The sequence below is a fragment of the Mchenga conophoros genome, linkage group LG4 (genome assembly GCF_057382185.1).
Source record: "Mchenga conophoros isolate Kocher_MC1m ecotype Shallow Benthic linkage group LG4, M_conophoros_male_GT1.1, whole genome shotgun sequence".
Lineage (NCBI taxonomy): Eukaryota > Metazoa > Chordata > Actinopteri > Cichliformes > Cichlidae > Mchenga > Mchenga conophoros.
Genome location: NC_140529.1, coordinates 31180814 through 31200426, shown reverse-complemented (window position 1 = coordinate 31200426; position 19613 = coordinate 31180814). Strand labels below are relative to the sequence as shown.

General features: G+C 40.7%; 2 protein-coding genes across 4 annotated transcripts; one reads left to right on the top strand and one right to left on the bottom strand.

The window, feature by feature from the left end:
• Positions 1 to 230: 230 nt before the first annotated feature.
• On the bottom strand, positions 231 to 4817 carry ramp2 (receptor (G protein-coupled) activity modifying protein 2). 2 transcript variants are annotated; one of them, XM_085271765.1, is made up of 6 exons: positions 4675 to 4817; positions 4018 to 4080; positions 3896 to 3928; positions 2078 to 2095; positions 1781 to 1910; positions 231 to 1692 (listed from the first exon to the last, which is right to left on the bottom strand). In XM_085271765.1, exons 1-6 carry the CDS (start codon positions 4733 to 4735, stop codon positions 1443 to 1445), a joined length of 555 nt encoding a protein of 184 aa, XP_085127891.1. In that variant the 5' UTR covers positions 4736 to 4817; the 3' UTR covers positions 231 to 1442. The 2 variants fall into 2 exon arrangements, with proteins under 2 accessions (XP_085127891.1, XP_085127892.1); XM_085271766.1 differs by lacking the exons at positions 3896 to 3928; positions 4018 to 4080; positions 4675 to 4817 and adding an exon at positions 2327 to 3327.
• A 2646-nt stretch (positions 4818 to 7463) lies between these two features.
• ezh1 (enhancer of zeste 1 polycomb repressive complex 2 subunit) lies at positions 7464 to 19565 on the top strand. Of its 2 annotated transcripts, none has more exons than XM_085271764.1 (20): positions 7464 to 7681; positions 8813 to 8988; positions 9261 to 9386; positions 10065 to 10187; positions 10622 to 10739; positions 11225 to 11455; positions 12027 to 12129; positions 12419 to 12582; positions 12768 to 12859; positions 12972 to 13125; positions 14128 to 14312; positions 15644 to 15735; positions 15863 to 15891; positions 15996 to 16121; positions 17215 to 17393; positions 17481 to 17576; positions 17671 to 17752; positions 17843 to 17923; positions 18023 to 18107; positions 18193 to 19565. In XM_085271764.1, exons 2-20 carry the CDS (start codon positions 8815 to 8817, stop codon positions 18251 to 18253), a joined length of 2301 nt encoding a protein of 766 aa, XP_085127890.1. In that variant the 5' UTR covers positions 7464 to 7681; positions 8813 to 8814; the 3' UTR covers positions 18254 to 19565. The 2 variants fall into 2 exon arrangements, with proteins under 2 accessions (XP_085127890.1, XP_085127889.1); XM_085271763.1 differs by having other exon boundaries at positions 7464 to 7914.
• Positions 19566 to 19613: the final 48 nt, after the last annotated feature.

The window sequence follows — 19613 nt, the reverse complement described above, 5'->3', positions numbered from 1 at the left end:
TCACTAAACACATTTTCCCACCCAGTCCTGCCAAACACACACACATAGACGCACACACAAATGCAGGCCCACCCTGTAGTGTTTTGTGTGCCAGATGAGGGCGTGATACATGACTGTTGTCACTGCTTCCTTCACTACCTCAGCACTTGAAGAGCACAGCAACTGCACTGCAATATACTGATCACTAAAGAGACAGTGAAACACTGACTAGAGCAAAAAGCAAGACCATCTGCCTTACACACAAGGGAAAAGGGTGTTTAATCAAATAGCTGCAAAGGTGAAAGGGTAATTTCACAAGAATGGTACTGTATTTACAAGTCATAGTAAGCATACAACTGTAGATTTATTGGTTTAAAATATAAAAAATAAAAATGCATACAGTTCATGGCATGAGAGCAGGCAGGATGTACTTTCACAGTAAGTCCATGAAGTCCTGACAATAGCAGAAATACATAAGAGTATATAAATACACATTTTTGTTCTAAATCTGAAAGCACTTATAGTGGCTTTATTGTCATTCAGGGCTAAAGATAAGACTTTTATCTTTTTGTCATTGTTCAGTGTTTGTCACAATTCTGTGCAGGCAACTTAAAATGTCTTTTGTCTGGAGGGAGATACGATTTTCTTTTAACCAGCTTCTCATCACATGAGTATGAAGATTACTTACAGTTAATAAAAACAGGCCTCGACCCTTTGAACAATTTGTGTGCTGTGACTTGAATAACTAGATCCATGCATATGGTTAACTTCTTCTCCTCCCTACACATACACACTATTGAGTGTTTAGGACCTTTGTCAAAGATCAGATATGAACATCTTTCTCCTTTTCAGAATTAAAAATCATTTAGTTTCTAAATGCTGTCTTCATAAATATATTTTATATTTTTAGGCTCAAAGTTTAACAGCAAAAAAACTAACAAAACATTGTCTATGAATGCAAAAGCAGCTCAGTAATAAACTTTACCTTGTCTTTCGTCAGCCCGAGTGTCTTGCATAAAACAAAGTGTCAATACAAATTTTGTTTCTACTTTTACAAGCTCCGGAGCTTTCGTCAGGCTAATCACAAATATTGGGTTCTCCAGTATAAATGAAATACTGTGAGCAAACAAGAGATGACCAATGCTTCAAGCAACGGCCAACTCTAGTGTCAAGTGGTTTAAAACAAAACATTTTTGTCACAGTAAATGAGATACAGTATAGTACAGAACATAGTTTCTGACAGTGTTTGTCTGTATTAAGAAGTATGTCACCTAAGAGAAACAGCTGTGATGCCACAGAACATTATCTCTGAGATAGTGCCAACTATGTCTATGTGGCTAATTTAAGTTGTGAAGTGCAGAAGATCTAAAGATTCAGTCTCTGCTGAGATGAAAGTGTATGAGCAGTCTGTAAACAAGGTTAGGGGAAAAGAGAGAACATAGCTGAGCAGAGATTTTAGGTTATCAGGAGTTGCCATCCCCATTTTTGGTCTTAAGTACCACCAGGCTAACCATGACAGGGATCAGGCAGATGGGCGTGATGACCAAAGCAAACATGATGGCAGGTGGTGGGTCACTTAGCTCATCTGTGGGACAATCCTTGAAAAAAAGGGAATGAATGTCCAAAAAGGTCTGTTCCACCACACGGTTGGGCCATGGGATGAAGTATAAGTCACATATGTCTTCTGTACACATGCTTAGGTTGCTGTACCAACTGAATAGAAGGAGAACATGAAAAGTAAATTAGAAATTGGCATTTAAACAAAAAACATTCATTTTAAATATAAATGCACCCTACTTACCTGTTTACCTTACTCCAAACGCACCAGTCGGTTTCGTTCAGTGATGCCATTGCAAGCTTAAAACTTTGCACACAGTAAACAGCAAACATGTCGGAGAGGCAGCCCATTCCATCTGACTCATCTTCACAAACTACAGAGCAGAAGAGAAGAATCAACAACAACAAAAAAGGGGGGAAAGGGAAAAAGAAAGTGGCTTTAAAAATGAGTTGTACATAAAACAACTTCTGCAAGACTCCCTTTATCAAATTATATATGAAGATATATGATTATGTATGTTTAGAAGGTTATGCCACTTACCAAACTGTCCAGTGGCATCTGAAAGAGAAGAAAAAACACTTTTTAGCTTAAAAACATGTACATGAAGCAGTAAGTCTCTCCAAATCTGCCATGTAAGCCCTTCCTAATTCAGTTTATTAAAAAACGCATCTGTCCAAGCAAATCGGAGTACCATGGGAATTTTTAGTCTACTTTAGATAATGAATTCTTTCCACATCTCTAGCACAGAGGCAGGCACTTTCATATATAAAAGGGAGACCACACACTCACCGAAGAGAAAGGAGAGGAATAACCCTATGAAACCAAGTGCTCCCTTCATGTCAGAAAAAATGAATAAAGGTGTGTTTTCCCCAGCGTATAACCATGTATAAAAAACCAAAACTTCTTAGACGCACAGCGAGGCATAACAGGAAACCCGACAGGATGGAAGAGAAGCAGTGCAATCTTCGGTTACCAGATGTCCAAACAATGTTACCCGCGGTTACCAGATGTTCTTCGAAGATCTGTCTGATGGCCCTGCGCCTTGGCAGCAGCTCTCCCCCTCTCTAACACACGTTTCTTTAAAAATTTCTTCCGCTTTTAAAGGGGTGGAGGCAACAAAGATTGTCCTCTCCATTCTCCCAAATAAAAGGGAGCACACCCAAGCTGGGGCTGGACTCACATCTGAAAACCCTTTACTCTTTAACTCTTGTTCTGCTTTTTAGTCTCAGTTTCTCACAGTCGAAGGCCTGGCCAGCTCACAGCATGTGATTTATTTGCCTTTTGGGCTGCCTCTGCCAAATAGGAAACATAAGTAAACATTTAGGACTTAGCGTTTCGGGGTGGATGTAATCATGACTCTGCAGGGTGTGCTCTGCAGACAGCCATGATTTCATATTTAGGTTAATTTGACCAAACCTGGAAAGAGTTGTTTGTCAGAGTTGACCAGCTGTTTAAAGGGCCAACTATCGTTACGCGTGCATGCTAGTAGGAAAACATTCTGTAATTAACGCTACAAGTACGGGAAATCTTGCTCATGTGTGTGATACATCTGGAAGATAGTTTCTCACTGTCCCTACTCACCACTTAAAAAAAAAAATTGTGTGCAAGAGAGGTGCTTTCACTGATTGAATTAAAAATGAAATCTATGGTTTAGGGTTTCTCACAACCAGCTTGTTAATTTATGACACTAAATCCATATGTTCGGCCTCTCACAACATCTGTTTGCCAAGCAACCTTTTGATTTAGTAATGACATCAGGAAATGTGTTCTCTTTTTTTTTTCCAGCGGGTGGGGGGCTCAGAGTTGAGAGCACTGGCAGGGGGAGGAGGGGGACAGTCGGGGGATACAGGAAAAAAGGAAAAAAAGGAAGGCACAGGATGAGGAACAGTGAAAGGGGCGCTGCTCCAATGTTCTAGTTGTTTCACAACTCAGAGTTCATGCGTTGATCACAGACGTTGTGTGGGGTGAATGACGAACAAATTTAGGAAGTCGAGCCAGGTGGGGGCTGCTCGTGATGAGGTTTCAGTTAACCTCCAACCCCAAACCATTACGGGCCTCATGTCCACTGACGTTGACCCCTTACTGGTAGAGACCTCCCCAGGAGTTTGTCTTGGATTCTCATGGTAATACACAAGGACAAATCTTGGCAGAAAAAAGGATCCCTGAGTTCTGCTTTTCTGGTTTGTCAGTTCCAGACCAGGCAAATAAGTTTAGAAATGTAATCCAAAGCAATTCCTCAGAGGACACAATTACATAAACCCTATTTGGAACTGTAAAAATACAAAATCTAGGACATATAGACATAGATGTATAGCTGTCAGTCTATAATAAAGTGACAGAGAAAATGTATGCACTTACTAAGAGTCATCATCCTGTCTGTTGAGTTAAACTCTGCAAAGAAAGGGTATCAGTTAGTGAGCAGTCATGCATGAATTTTGTTTCTTCCTTGGTTTGTTGCTTATTTCTGTAAATGTACTTACCTACTGTTACTGTCGGACGCACAGTTACCTTTTCTTCACTTTGACATACCACTGCTGTGCTTGCTGTAATAAGAGGAATAAAATAAAGACCTGAACACTGGAATATAACTGTTGATTTAAAACACCACAATATTTTATACGTGCAAATAATCTTCTATATGTAGTTTGCAGGCCTGACTGGGGCAGTAAAGGAAATAACATGCCATGGTGAATGAACAAATGAGTGCATCCTCCCTTTGTCTAGCCCTTTTCTAGGGAAATCTTAATGTGTTCAACTCAAAAGCTCATCCCATGTGATCACGGTCTTATTGCGCGAAATAAATAAGTAATTGACTGAAATATTTTATTTATTAAAGACTCGTGACAACTGCATTTAAAAAAAAAATGCAACAAGATTCATAAAAATATCCTCCTAAAGTAAAAAAAAAACTGATCCAAGACAAATCAGTTGTCTTGGGCTGATCACAATTACTCTGTGACCCTTAATCCAAACTGTTTCAGTGTAAAACTCAGTCATGGCATTGACTAAACTCCTTACTAAAATCTACTAATTACTAAAAGTTTTCTTTGAATTCTTACTGAGAGGTGAGTTCTTGGAAAAGTTAAAAGATTAAGTCAGAATAATAAAAATTAGGATAGCATAAAGCCTTTACTTACCCCAGATGAAAAAAGGCATAAAAACTCTGAAATACATAACTAAGAATCTGGTGAGTGTCATTTTGCCTAATGTTCTTCTCCTCTTCCCTGATGGGTAAGAATTACATATCTCAACCTTTTGCAGGAAGGCTGTGTAAAGCAACAGGAAGCCCTCATTTCCTAGTAGGGGCGGACTCACCAAATGGGGCAAAGAGCCTCTGATAAAGTTAGGACTATTGCGGCCCATTGGTGCAGGACTATCAATCTCTCTCTCTCTTCATCTATTTCCTTAGTTTGTCCCACCCTCTGTTTTCAGGGGCCACACTTTGTCCTGTTTTTCTCTTCCCCACTTTCTGCCTCTTTATTTATCATTGCAAGCAGAATTTTATTGCAAACATGGTTTCCAGCTGCAGGAGTTTCTGATCAAATGCAAGCTATGTTAGACTGACAGGATACATGCTGCTGACAAGTCGCTTTTCATGTCTTGCATAAATAAAGATTTAGAGAAGTAAATGTTTTAAGTCAATTATTTTTAGGAGAAACACACAGGGTTGCAAATCACAAAGAAGAGATACTTTTTTAGCTTATTGTTCAGAAATATCAGACAAAGTTTTAATGAATCTACAGTTAATCTACATTTTTTTAGGTTATAGATTCATATTTCATTACTGTGGAGCAACTGACTAACCGTGGGTAAAGAATATCTATCTATCTCAATAAACCTCTGTGGTAAAGAGAGGTGGCTGGAATATCCAGTATGAAATTGATGCGCGTCACTGAGGGATGAGTACTCTTTTTCAGCTGCTAGGCTTGGAAGAAATCCAAGTAGCAGAGGCCAAAATTGCTTCCACATTTCATTTCAGTTAAAAGAGGCCACTGTTTTACATGTAATGGACTGAACTTTAAAAATCCAGCATATAGAAGCTTAAATATTGAACTTGGAGTGTGAACGAAGTGGAGCACGAAGCATATTTGAAATGTAAGTAAGTAAACATTTACTTTGACACGTGTTCTACAAAAATGAATGCTTCTACAGTCACTCGCTATTTCAAATGGCTTTCGAAGTCTCTGTTTTATTAGCTACTTTGTAAATCTTTTCATCTCCAAGGCTTTGTCACAGATCATAAAGCCTGCAGCATATCTGAAGAAATGTATCCCAAATAGAGATGCCAAGATCAACACGCGCAGTTTACAGAATTAAAAACTTCCTGCTGATAACAGTGTCCTAAGCTCATCTTCCTCTGTGTGTTTGCTTGTTTGACAGTTTAGTATCAACATGGCAGTGGCTACTTCAAATATCACTGTGGATATGGCAAACAAACTGTATCTGAGATACTTTATGCTCACTGAATGCATAAATCATAAGCAGGCATGCGTGCCACAAACAGCACAGCCAGGGAACAGAGGGGATCAACGACAACAGCAATCAGACAGAAACACAACGGGTCTGTTAAGGCGATATAAAGTTTCATTTCTCTTAATCCTACTTTGATGTGTACATATGAGTTCATGTGGCGTCCTTCCAATAAAAAAACAGCTAAACAGCACCATCTTGTGTCTTGCAGGTGAATAATTACTGTGTCTGCTTTTGGGGATTTTTTTGTAATATCTTACAAGTAATAAACTATAAAATGAAATAAATGGGAGCTATAAATAAAATACCCTGAGGGTAAATATTTTTAAATATATTTGTATACTTTGTATTTTACTTTTTTCTTTGTGTTATATCCTGAGGGGATGTGTTAAAATTCCTCCCGTGGAGAGCACACACAACATCGACCATATTTATCAAAGCAGTACTTTCAAGGACTTTTATTTATAGCAAACCACTACTCGATTGCCTGCACTTTCAGCTTCTTATTTGGCATTAAGTACACACACTAATTGTTTTATATTTGATTGAACGTAAATATTTGGATCTATTTAAAGTGATTGTAGCAGATTAACTGATTATCTCTGATTTTAATTTTATACACAAATCAGAATCACTGCCTCCATAGTAATGTGACTATTGGTAATTTATCGTAATTACTTATAGTGTTAGGAGTTAGCTTGTGTACATTAAATCAAATCAAGCCAGAAAATCGCATGAGATCAACTGTTACCACGTGAACCCTACGTCCGGTTTATGTGTGATGTGTTAAATTAAACATTTCCCTTCGAAAGGGGTGTGACGTTTGGCTACTTACACATATGCAAAGATTTAAACCAATCTGCTTCATACAGAGGTTAATATACTTCTCTGTAAATTCAAGTCATTATGCTTTCTCATATCGCTGCTCGTCAAATCAAAGTCCATCGAAAACATCATTCGATTGTGTTTTCAGCTTGCTTGCAGCAGCTTGCTGTATAGTGGGTTTTACGTGGGTTAAGTGACAGCATCAGTGGCGTGAATCCCTTCATCCAACCCTCTATCTTTGTGTGTCGGGCTCTCCCTGGAGGAGAAGAGCTGAACAGCAGCTGAATTGGTTTCCATTTGACCCCAGTACATTGGAATGTCCGGAAACTGTGTTCCAGTGTCCAAGTATTTATTATTTTTAATTCGTAGGCTAGACAGTTACTTCAGCTCTGTGGGCAGGCTGAATTAATGCATCCGTTTTCAGGTTCTGTGAGAAGTTTATTTTGCGTTTATTTTTTTTTATTTTATATATATATATATATAATTAAATACCCGATACTCCTATAAAACTACGTGTATTCATAATGTGTATTTAGGCCATTTTATTCTTTTGCTCCTATAGAGTGGAGCTATATTTAAGATTATGTGATTGCACTTGCTCTACTATCAAAACCCACAGAGTGATCTGCCTTCACGCATTTAGATGGCGATCTAGCACTCCGGACAGTTGCATCAGTTCCTGTGTATGCGTGTAAATGGCTGTGCTGCGGCTGCTGCACGCTACTTTTTATTCCCAGGACGCAGAATAGTAATAAATCCTCCTCTGCTTGGAAAGGCTGTGATCATAATATAGACGTCACCCTCCTGCTCGAGTGGATCAACCAAGCCAAGTGCGCAGTTATTTGTAAGGTACAACAACAACAACCTCCAGCACCATGCCCATGGATAGAGATTTCTCGGAGATCCCCTCGCTGCGCGGAGATGATAACTGCGTCAGAGCCATAGCAAACACAGCTTTGAATTGCTCCGGATCTCTCTACTAAAAAAAAAAAAACGAGAGAGAGAGAGAGAAAACAGAAAGGGACTTGGTCGCGTTGCGGGCTGTTGTCGCAACAAATAGGACACGAGACGTGGATTTAAAGGTATTTAATAACTGCGACACTGGATGTGGAGATCTTGACGTGCACACCCGAGCGCTAGTGTAACGTGCCGTCATTGTGCTGTTCGGTCGCACGTCTTTAGAGTGTTCTACATTTAAATGGGTACTGTGTAGCTCTCTTGGCACGGGGCTGCACTTACAGGACGTCGCGGACTTCATAGCTTCATGTGTCTGAAACGTGTGCACGTCTCGTAGCCCCCAAAAATCAAGTGCAGCAGTTTCCCCGAGCTCAGTTTTACCTTCGTATTTATTTTTAATTCCGTTTGAGTTCAGACGGGGAAGTTGATGTTCAGCGTGGCGATTATGAAACACAGAAAAACTGTACTACGCACTTTTCTATTCTGCTTTTCTGAAGTGGCACGCCCACTCCTGTGCAATGTGGATTGCACAGGAGTGCTATTAAATTCATGTGCTGTATTCATAGATGCGCACACTGTCGCGCTGTATGCGCATAATTCAGTCAATTTCCCCCAAGTTTTGCAAAAAGAGCAGAAGCAGTCTACCAGAAAAAGGCCCGTAAAGCACTCGAGGAGGCTTTTTTTTTTTTTTTTGCATTAGACGTCTGTTTTGTTTTGCTAACAGATGGGGGCACTCTTTCAGAGAGACCATCGGCGAGGGTGAATGGGGAAATGGGGGTTGTGAGAAACAGAGGGCGATAGTAAGCCCATTAGTACTATAATAAGGTAACTGAAATGGACTGCAGCCATATTACATCAAAACTACTGCCTATAATAGATTTAATGTAATTAGTGAAAGTAGTTACTGTGGCAGAAAACATGAAAACAAGCCTAAGTTTACAAACGTAACTTATCTGAATATGAAAGTGGAATGTTTTGAAGTTGGGCCTGTTTGTCATATGCTTTCCTTTTATTTTTAAACAGTCATGGAGGAAAGTGCTGCAGCAGCCCCTGGCACCGGTGTTGCCCCATCACTTCCAAGACCTCAGTCTTCCTCCTTTATCCCTTCTCGCAGTATGCTGGAGTGGAGACGGAGGGTCAAGTCTGAGTATATGCGCCTTCGCCAGGTCAAACGCCTTAAAAAAGCAGAAGAGGTCAAAGTGAGTCACATTGACGTCACACAAGTTCAATTCAGATGTTCAGGGGTTTTTTTCAGGGTCTGTGAATGAAGATAAGGTCGTAGCTAAATTTGGCACAAGACATCTTTTCTCTTGTGCAATCAGGGTTTTGTGCAATGGTCTCTAACAAATAAAGAGCAAAGCTTAATTTGCATGTGTGACACTGGTGTGTCTTTTGTATGCAGTTCTCAATGCGTATGTTATGTTAATAGTGTGTATGTCTTGGTCCTTTTTTCTCTTTTTTTTTTTTCTAGACCCTTTTCATGTCTAACAGGCAAAAGATTGAGCAACAGACAAATATCCTAAACACAGAATGGTCCAAGCTCCGGATTCAGTCCATCCCTCTGTCAACCGCTAATGGGGGTCTGGCCACGAAAAAGGTGGGTGGGTGGTCTGTCAGAGAGAGATGGAGAAATTATGGGGCGCTGATCTAGCTTTAGTGAAGCAGGCATCCCTTATGCTGTAATGCAGTGTCCAGGGTTTGAAACCGCTCATTCCCTTCTGTCACCTTTCTTGTCTTTTCTCCACTGTCCTATCACAATAAAGGCTAAAAGCCCCCCAAAATATGCAAAAAAGAGAGCGATGGAGACTATTAAGACAATGGCTGGACACATGATTTGTACTATTATCTGAACCTTGCGGTACATCTTCTTATTCCTGTCCAAGATGCTCTGGCTAAGCTAGAAGTTCAATATATTTTTATAATGTGAATGTGTTGTGAGGAAATCCCTTCTTGAACATCATGTTGAGATCTCCTCATGCCTCCCAATCTTCTATACCGATTCCCAACTGGATGGGAAAGAGACGTGTGGTAGAAGTGGATCGCATGACAGTCTAACAGTCTGCGGCCTTGTGGGAGCTTATAATACATACAGCCTGATGGTGTAACCACATCTTTCTCCTCCCGCATGCTGTCACGGTCGGCTGTATTGTGTTAACTGGTTTTATTCCCCCTGCTCAGAGTTAAGCAGCAAGTGTGTAGTTATAAAACGGCCGAGTGCTGCAGCATATTGTTCTGGGATCTGGTGATTCTCAAGCCACCTCTGGTTATCTTACAGGTGTGTACAGTGGAGTTTGGCTTCCCAGGATTCAAAACTCAAGCCATTGCCATGAGACCACTGTCAACAGTAGCTGGAATCCCCTTTATGTACTCCTGGTCCCCTCTGCAGCACAACTTTATGGTATAAATAAAACACAATTGTCATTGATACAGTTACAGTGTCATATCACCCTTAGAGCACCCTGAATATAATGTGTTACTAATTCATCTGATTCTAGTTATGAGTTAAATGGAAACTGATAATGTTCTGCTCTTTTCTTATTAAATTCTCTTTTCATGGAACTTTTAGGGCAGCTGAATAAACTCAGGAACATATGTTATCGAGCTATAACATAGGAGTTTGTTCCACAGAAGTTACATTTTGAAAAACATATCCAAAAAACGGGGGTATGCTCACAGAACACTCTTACAACAGAACTTTTCATTTATTTTTTTCAGTCAGGCCGTGAATAAATTTCTGCTAACAAGTGTGATTGTCTATTGCTTTTACAGTTTTGGTCCCTCTGAAGCATCTGCAGTTAGAGACTTGTTTTAACCAAAGTTTGTATGTTCTAGGTGGAGGATGAAACGTTCCTCCACAACATCCCTTACATGGGCGATGAAGTGCTGGAGCAAGACGAGGCTTTCCTGGAAGAACTGATTGACAACTATGACGGTGTTCATGGTGACAGAGGTTTGTGTTGAATATTATATGTCCCTGCAAACAAGAGACATATTAAAGGAAATGCAGCATCAAGTGTCTTAGTAAGGTAATGGGTCACCTCGTACCGACAGAACAGCTTCAGTGTATATTGTCAGTGATTTTCTTTGAAAATCTTTGAAACTCTGCTGGTGGAATTGGATGTAATTCTTCAATTCTTTCCTCTGATTGTTTTTGATTGGGGTGGGGAGTACTGTCTGATATGTTGGTCCAAAAATCTCCAGTAGGTGTTAAGTTGAAATTTGGCGATTTTAAGATTTGCATCCTTTTCGTACTTCACTAATCAAACAGTTCAGTGGATAGGATAAAAGGGATAGCATAGAACAACTGAATTTTGATTTTCAATGATCCTGCACTTTTTAAAACCAAATAGACTTTTTGCCTTCTTAATAAAAAAGTCAAGAATCACACATTTAATTGGTGATAACTGTCGGTATGACATCTCGATTGTGTTCCAGAGGGAGGGTTCATCAGTGATGAGATATTTAAAGAGTTAGTGGACGCCCTGAGCCAGTATTCTGACCACGAGGAGGACGAAGAAGAGGAGGCCTCAGCAGGAACTGTTGGGGACATGGCAGGGAAGAAAGAAGAAGAGAGGGTGATGAGGAGGAGCTCAGTGGAGGGCTCGGAAGAGAACAAAGCTGGATCTTTGGCATTTGTCAGGAGGAAGAGGAGAAGCACTACTGAGGGTGAGTCTTCAGCTTGGCGCATTTGTGTTTTCAGATGATGAGAACAAGAAAAGTACAGGCTCATGCTGTTCGTGTCATTGCACTGTACACCTGCCACAAGGTCGCCCTGCCACAGCAGCTCTTGAGCTGACGTTGTTTGCCTTAAAGCTGCCTCTGTGTCCCTACTGTGTGTGAGTGAACCCATTTGTCCTTTACACTGATATGGCCCAGCTCTAATTACAGAACTGAATGACCTCATGCACCGAGCTTTATGGAAAACTAGGCTATATACACACTTAGTGACAGTTCATTTGAAGCACACCTGGGCACACTGTCATTTAGAGACTGATTCACAAATACATGTGTAGAAGATGGGAACGTGAATCAAAGATAATGGTAAAAGAGATGTACAGTGTTCTTATTACATCATTTTTTTCTCTTTTATCATGTTTTTTTTTTACCAAGTGACCTTGAGAATTGAAGGAACTTTACCATTGCAACAGAACATATTGCATAACCTTTGTTTGTGAGTGTGTATCAAAACCTGATGTCTGGACAAACCTGGGTGATTCACATCACATGTCTCCCACAGTGAAGGACATGTCCAGCAGCAAGAAGATCCCCAATGATAAGATATTTACAGCGATCGCCTCAATGTTCCCCTACAAAGGCACCACAGAGGAGCTGAAGGAAAAGTAAGAAAAGTGTAGTCTATCCGGGGATCTGTACGCACAATGCCGGGCAGTCTGTTGCTTAGTGTTCACCATGGAGACGAAAGCTGTCAGAGAGGAAAGTAATAATAGTCGCTCCCTGTCAGGCTCTCCAACTCAAAGGGGTAGTTACATCAGCATCTGAAAGAGCTGTGCTCAGAAAGAAAAAATCTTCATCTTTGTCCAGCACTGTTTCACTAAGTTAAATGAGCGTCAATAGTGAACCACAAAGAAGTGACACATCCCGCTGAAACTTTTCATATGTCCTCCACAGGTACAAGGACCTCTTGGAGCCGCCAAGTCCAGTGAAGCTACCCCCTCTCTGCACCCCCAACCTAGACGGACCTTTTGCAAAGTCTGTGCAGAGAGAGCAGTCGTTACACTCCTTCCACACACTCTTCTGCAGACGCTGCTTCAAATACGACTGTTTCCTCCACCGTAATAGCTTCTTATATATTCTTTCAAAGTTTGAAATGTATATATTAAGATTATAGTGTTCCTTCTGAGTTTTGAGGGTAATATATTTATTATTTCTGAGTCTTTTGTTTTTTTTCCATGAAGCTGCTACTAATAACCACATAATGAAAAACAGGGGTCAAAATTTTTTCTTTCTGTTGATGAAGCTTTTCATGCTACACCCAATGTTTACAAGAGGAAGAATAAGGAGATCCGCATGGAGACTGAGCCATGCGGTGTAGACTGCTTTCTGTTACAGGTATGCCCACAGTTGTTTAACTGATGCATTCATGCATTCTCTACACATTAGAACTCCCTATGTTTTCCTCCTGATCATATTTTAAATGTTCTACGTCTTTTCTCTTGTGAAGAAAGGGGCTAAAGAGTTTGTGGATCAGAATATGTTGCGGTCACAGAAGTCTCGGAGGCGACGGAGGCAGCCCCGTCCAACCAGTTCCAGCTGCCCTGGACCATCTGGCTCTGCTGAAGAACCCAACAGTGACCATGAAACCACCTCCTCCTCAGGTGGGGCACCTTCTCAAAATGTCACTTACTCTTGAATGAATGAATGAATTTAAAAAAATCAGTTCATGTGTTCTTCTTTCTGGTAGCAAAAGGCTTTCTTCATTATGAGTTCATGCAGTATAGATAGTGTATATATTTTAATTCGTTTCTGAGATCCACCCCCCAGAAGGCTGTCCACCCTGTCTAACCCTCTTAAGGAAAGTGAAATTTGGCTAGAGATGACAGCTTTCAAGCCACATCCTCTCTCCTTTCCTTCCCTCTTCAATCTCCTCCTAGTATCAGCTCTTTCTTGCCAAGAAAAATAAACTAGCCATTAGTTTTGCATGCTTCAGCCTCAACATAAACACATTGTTCCCTCTCCACCTCACTACTTTTACTGCACTATATTCTTTCACATTTCTACTGATTTCTTCATGCAGAGAGCAAGAGGAAGGAAATAAGCGCACACACCCCTGGCTGTTTTTCTTTCTCTTATTCATTCTCAGGTTGTTGCTGATTTCTATCAGTTCCTTACCAGAAGCCTGTGTTAGTTTTGGAAACTCCTGGTACTCAGGCAGTGACTCAGCAGAGTCTCCCACATGTGTTGGGATAATGTGGAAAAAGCAGATTGTTGAGCAGATTAATAAAGACACTCAGCGCTGGAGCATGTGGCCACAGTAATGCTCCATGCAGTCTGTTGCCTGGCAACATGCGCTGTCTTGAATTGTGGAGGCACGAGCATCATTGTTGGATATCCAAAACCCCAATCAAAACTCACAGTCCCTTTTGTGTCCATTTATATACAAAGACGGCTTCTAGAAACAGCAGCTTTTATGTTTGTGCAAGGTTAGAGCACCTTTTATTGCATGATTGCGGATAAAAGCTGTCACAAACTTTGCCAAGACCAAGTAATTTAAAAAGTGCTTGCTTGTTCAGATACGTGTTGAGTAAAAAAAAAATGTGACAAAATGCTTTCCAGCTAAATCCCCAAAATATGTTTGTGTATGTCTGTGTGTAAAAAAGAGGGGAATTCACGGTGCCAGACTCCCACCAAGCTGCGTCCAGGAGATGATGACGGGGAGCAGCAGGCGTGCTGTGTCGTCCAGTGGAGTGGAGCAGAGGAGTCACTTTTCCGGGTGCTACACGGCACATACTTCAACAACTTCTGCTCTATTGCTCGCCTCATCGGTACAAAGAACTGCAAGGAGGTAAAACATACAGGCACATACAGGTGTTCACTTGTTTTGGTTTGAAAGTTAGTGTTAAAACTACTAAATATTAGTCACCACTAATAATTGCACTTTATTTCAGCTTTATCTTCGTTCTGTGTCCAGATAGGATAGCTACATTAACCGCAGTGTACCGGTAATTAGATTTCAAACTATGTAGTTGAGAGTTTATAACATGTTTTGCCTGTAGCAGCAAATGTAGCCTGGAGACATGAAGCCTCAAGCAGAAGTGAGGAGCAGTGCACAGAGATTTCTTGCTAACTCTATGCCTTTGATTTCCTTTTCAAACTTGCCTTTAGAGCAGCTTGACTCAACTGACATTATTTTATACATTTTGCACAGCCCCATCATAACTCACAACAGACATTAAAATGTAGCTTGCTTTATAATGACAGTACAGATGCTTTCATAAGAAAATGCAAGGAAGTATAAGTAAAACAGTTCTTAACCTCTTTGTAGACTACAAAACAAAAAAGAAAAAGAGAATCTCAGTTGTGCCTCAGTTGTGCCTGATTACCTCTCACATCTGTTGTTTACTAACTATACTAACTATGAAGTGTGTTTTTTGTAGTCTATGAACTCAACTAAAACTCTCTAAAACTGATTCATAGTTGTTTTTGAAATAAAGTACAAACCATACTTGCGCTGCTGATTTCTGTTGCGTCAGTCCAAGTATAATAACGTGCATCCGGTGCTTGTGGTTTTATGGTGTGGATAATTGGACTTACTACAGAGAGAATTGCATATGGCACCATAAAGAGGAATGCCAACCAGATGTGACGTCTCTCATTTTCCCTCATGATGCAGTTGTTCAGACATTCCCAGCTTCCCTTGGGCTGTGCATGAGAGTGCTCTGTTGGGAACATTTTGCTATTTTAAAAAATTAGATTTCAAAAGTTTTTATAGTTGTGCATTTATTTAAAAAGCGTCACCCTTGATATCCAACCCTTGTATCCCCTCTTGTTCCATGGCCAAACAAATCTGTACTGGGCTGCTAATATTCTGACTGCCCCACCCACCCACTGCTTCTCTGAGGGGAAATGCTGAAACCAGCTGCATTATGTATGTGTACATCCCAGGAAAGAGGCCAAAACTGGGTTTTAGCAACCAGAAGTGGTTGAGCATGTTTTCACACAGATGCATGTGAATGTCTGGTCTCTGCAGTCGGGTTTTAGATAAGCAGCTTGTTTTGAAACTTGGGTGCCTTTGTTACTTTGCACAAAATAATTACAGAATGTCTTCATAGTTGTTTGCTTGCACGCTGAACTTGCAAGATGATATGTCGTCCACGTCATTGTCATTTCCCAAAGGTCTATGAGTTTGCAGTGAAAGAGGTTCTGATCCATCGTGTTCCTTTGGAAGATGGAGGCATCTCCCCTCAAAAGAAGAAAAGGAAGCATAGGCAAGAACTCAACTGTTATTATCTTTTCTCTGACTTATTGTTTCATCTTCCGGAATAGGTGTGAAAGAAATTTGAGCTTTTAGCAAAGAGGAATAAAGCTCTCTAATATATTTAATGCATATTACAGGTTGTGGGCAAAGATTCAACTTAAGAAAGGTATGTATAACTAAAAAAAGACATGGTTTTTACTTCATTATGCCTTCTGACATACAACACAGCTTACTGTTCCAGTCTGAGGGCTTTGTCCTCTGTTGTTCCAGATAACTCATCCAATCAAGTGTACAACTATCAGCCATGTGACCACCCCGACCACCCATGTGACAGCTCCTGCCCGTGTGTAATGACCCAAAATTTTTGTGAGAAGTTCTGCCAATGTGAGCATGAGTGTAAGTGTTAACTTTTTAATTCATTTCATCACAATTTGTGGCTTAATTCTACCAAAAACACAATAGCCTGCTTGACCATGCGATGCTCAAAGAAGATTGTTTGTTATAATCACATTTTCCACTGAGAAGCCGTTTGCCAGGCCACAGTAGAGCAGGGCAGCAGAATGTAAAACGATTTTGCAGTAGTCTGGCAGCGGTCAGAGGAGAAATTGTCCTCTGGCAGGGATAGGTGGGTGTCTGCTTCACAGAGAGCTGCATTCACAATGAGCTATTTGCTGCAGCAGCAATGCCCCAGAACTGTGTTTTCTTAAATGGCCACATGGTGGAGAAATGCTTTTTCTGTATGATGCCCTCTGGAGAGTTGATAATAAAGAGAGAGGATAAGATTAAGCAAACATTTTTTTCTGTGGTCTCGGAAGAGGAGTTTTTTCTGCTTGATTTGTTCATCTGTGCTGGTTTAGTCACCTTTTCTCCTCCCATCTCCTGATTACCTCGCCTTTTCCCGTAGCGGCAAAGAGCCGGGGCCAAACAGGAAGCAGGCCCTAGTTCCACATGTGCGTGCATTAAAAACTTGGAGTGAAATCAAAGGGATGTGACAGGCTCTGTGCTTGATATATAACATCGTCTCCTGCGTCAGTATGAGTCAAATAGCTCGAGCTAAACGGCGCTTGATGATACAGAAGTATAAAATCCACTCGTGGTGGGAATGGGAAGCGATAGGCTGCCTTGAGCAGCCTTAGTATGGACAGGTTTTTTCCAAGCATAGGCTATTGGAAAGACATTTCCGTTATTCTTGCTTGAGCCTTCCATTCATCTGCCCTGAGGGTGTTATGTTACACGCCTCAAAATTGTATTTCAGCATGTCTGCCAGCAGAGGTCTCTGATTAATGAACCTCTCAGCATTACTCAACCTCTGAGCTCCTCTTCTGCAACTGTATTTCGAAATTCAGGGTTGTTTTTTTTTATTGAGTTTTTTAATCATAATGATATTTCTTCACATAATGTAGTATATTTCTGGTTTACTGCTAACTTCTTTATAAAACATGTCAGCAATTCCCCTTTCAAAGCAGCTCTGTGTCTAAATGTTGTCTAGGCCAAAACCGCTTCCCAGGCTGCAGGTGTAAGACTCAGTGCAACACTAAACAATGTCCCTGCTACCTGGCTGTAAGAGAATGTGACCCAGATCTTTGCATGACGTGCGGTGCCGCAGACCACTGGGACAGTAAAGTAGTCTCCTGCAAGAACTGTAGCATCCAGAGAGGCCTGAAAAAGGTACACTGGAAGATGTGGCTGTTTAAAATTTTTAAAGAGTGAAATTTAGTGGTATTAAATAACTCAAATATCATATGGTGTTTTTAGCACCTGCTTTTGGCTCCCTCTGATGTTGCTGGGTGGGGCACGTTCATCAAAGAGCCTGTTCAGAAGAATGAATTCATCTCTGAATACTGCGGAGAGGCAAGTCTGTGCAGTTTAGTCGATTTTATTTTCAAATACATCATCCATGCTGCGTGCTTACAGTGTTATTTTTCCTATATGTGTGCATAAGCAGCTGATCTCTCAGGATGAAGCAGACCGACGTGGAAGGATTTACGACAAATACATGTCTAGCTTCCTTTTCAACTTGAACAACGGCACGTATTCCCCACAGCGTAAAATTCTAAGCCAGGCGTACCACTGCAGTGTATTAAAAAACCCATAACATACTCTGTTTCTCTCTTTAGACTTTGTTGTGGATGCCACACGAAAGGGGAACAAAATCCGCTTTGCAAATCATTCAGTTAATCCCAACTGCTATGCTAAAGGTCAGTGAAGGGGGGGTGGGGGTCACTTTGCTTTACTATATGAATTCAGCAGCTTTATAAGAGTTATTTTGTCTGATGTTATATTCCCTGCCCTTGCAGTGGTGATGGTAAATGGAGACCACCGCATTGGAATATTTGCCAAACGAGCTATCCTTCAAGGAGAGGAGCTCTTCTTTGATTACAGGTAGAGTTGAAGGCCCCTTTGTAATCTCCAGCTTCAAGAGATAATGTATACAAACTCACACTCTTCATACTGTTTCCTCCCACAGATACAGCCAAGCCGATGCCCTCAAATATGTGGGAATAGAGAGGGAGGTAGACTTGTCTTAGCTTCATCGGCTGCCTACCTTCAGAACTGGTCCTTAACTCCTCAGCCACCTACTAATGCTTCTTTCCCCGTCTGCAGCATCACATTTAGCTGACAAATTTCTATCAGCAGTCACCGTCTCTGCCCTCCCTGCTGCACTTCCAAAAATAGAAAGCCCCTCCCCGCTGTTTGCAGGTGCTCATGCGCCACAAACACTGTACCACCTCCTTCAGTGACAGCCATTAGCTCTCCTCCTCATCTGCTCAGACCCATCCGCCTACCTGTAAAACTGTATCAACCAAGCTTAAACTATTTAAAGTGGAAATACTATTAATCCCTATCACTTACTGTACTGAGAGCATCTCAAATTTTTTATTCCATCTCGTCAAAGCAAACAAAGCCGAAATAACCCATAGCACAGTGTGTAACTCTCAGCAGTTTTGTTACTGTACTTATTGACTGGCTTTTCTTTGAGAATTCAGTATGTAATGCAATTTTTTACAGTGTATGTAATGATGGTAAATGAAATGCATGTGACAAACCATCCATTAAACATGTTAGATGCAACATTAGCTTTGGACAGATACTGTTGTTAACGTGCAGTCATGCAGTATTGTAGTATGAGGTTAAGCTGTCGCTGTTTTACAGAGAAACTTGATCAGGTTGCGCAACTCGATGCGCTCCCCCTGTGAATTTTCTCTGCAGCTAGCAACTTCATCCATCTTTATGGTAAAATAAGTTATTGTGCATTTATATCACTGTTCTGCAAAAATAGGCAACCAGACGAGAAACCGACTGACTGAATGTAACCTGTAGATGATGGTGAAGAGATCTCATTCTGCTTTTCATTTTAAACATTATCCTATTATTGGTACTCAGACTGGCATGCATACGTCAAGCATTTATCTTTGTGTTTACAACAGCCCGATACTCTCGCATTTTGCCAGGAAAGTAAGTCACAGAGTAGATGTTTCCTTTGCAAATAAATAAGTGCCAAATGATTCCAGGAAGAAAAGTGCTGAAACAACATGGCTGTGTTGCGTAACAAAGCTGTGTTAAAGGTAACCAATGAAGGTTATGACCATTGAAAAAGCAAATTTGTTAGTGTTTGACCAAATATTAAGGCCCCCCACATGTGAATGTAAATGATCCTTTTTCATTTGTTTTTCTTTATTTTTTTATGTCCACACTTGCCGTTTGGTCTGTTCTTCATTTATAAAACATTAAAAGCCCACTTTGAAATGAGATCTTTCTCAATAGAGATGAACAAAATGGAGTTTAATGCTGTGTACAGTGTATGCCTATAAAAATAAAAGTTTAACTTTATACATTAAAGATGCCACCCTAGTCCTTATCTGTGCTAAATGCTCCCTACATTGAAAG

Excerpts from the sequence above, each read along its gene's own strand:
- ramp2 (XM_085271765.1), bottom strand. The coding sequence starts at position 4,735 with ATGACACTCACCAGATTCTTAGTTATGTATTTCAGAGTTTTTATGCCT. Across the intron at positions 3,929-4,017 it reads GCGTCCGACAGTAACAGTAG|AGTTTAACTCAACAGACAGG; the intron begins GTAAGTACATTT and ends CTTTCTTTGCAG. Across the intron at positions 1,693-1,780 it reads GTTTGGAGTAAGGTAAACAG|TTGGTACAGCAACCTAAGCA; the intron begins GTAAGTAGGGTG and ends CCTTCTATTCAG.
- ezh1 (XM_085271764.1), top strand. The coding sequence starts at position 8,815 with ATGGAGGAAAGTGCTGCAGCAGCCCCTGGCACCGGTGTTGCCCCATCA. Across the intron at positions 10,188-10,621 it reads CTCTGCAGCACAACTTTATG|GTGGAGGATGAAACGTTCCT; the intron begins GTATAAATAAAA and ends TGTATGTTCTAG. Across the intron at positions 17,394-17,480 it reads TCCAGAGAGGCCTGAAAAAG|CACCTGCTTTTGGCTCCCTC; the intron begins GTACACTGGAAG and ends TGGTGTTTTTAG.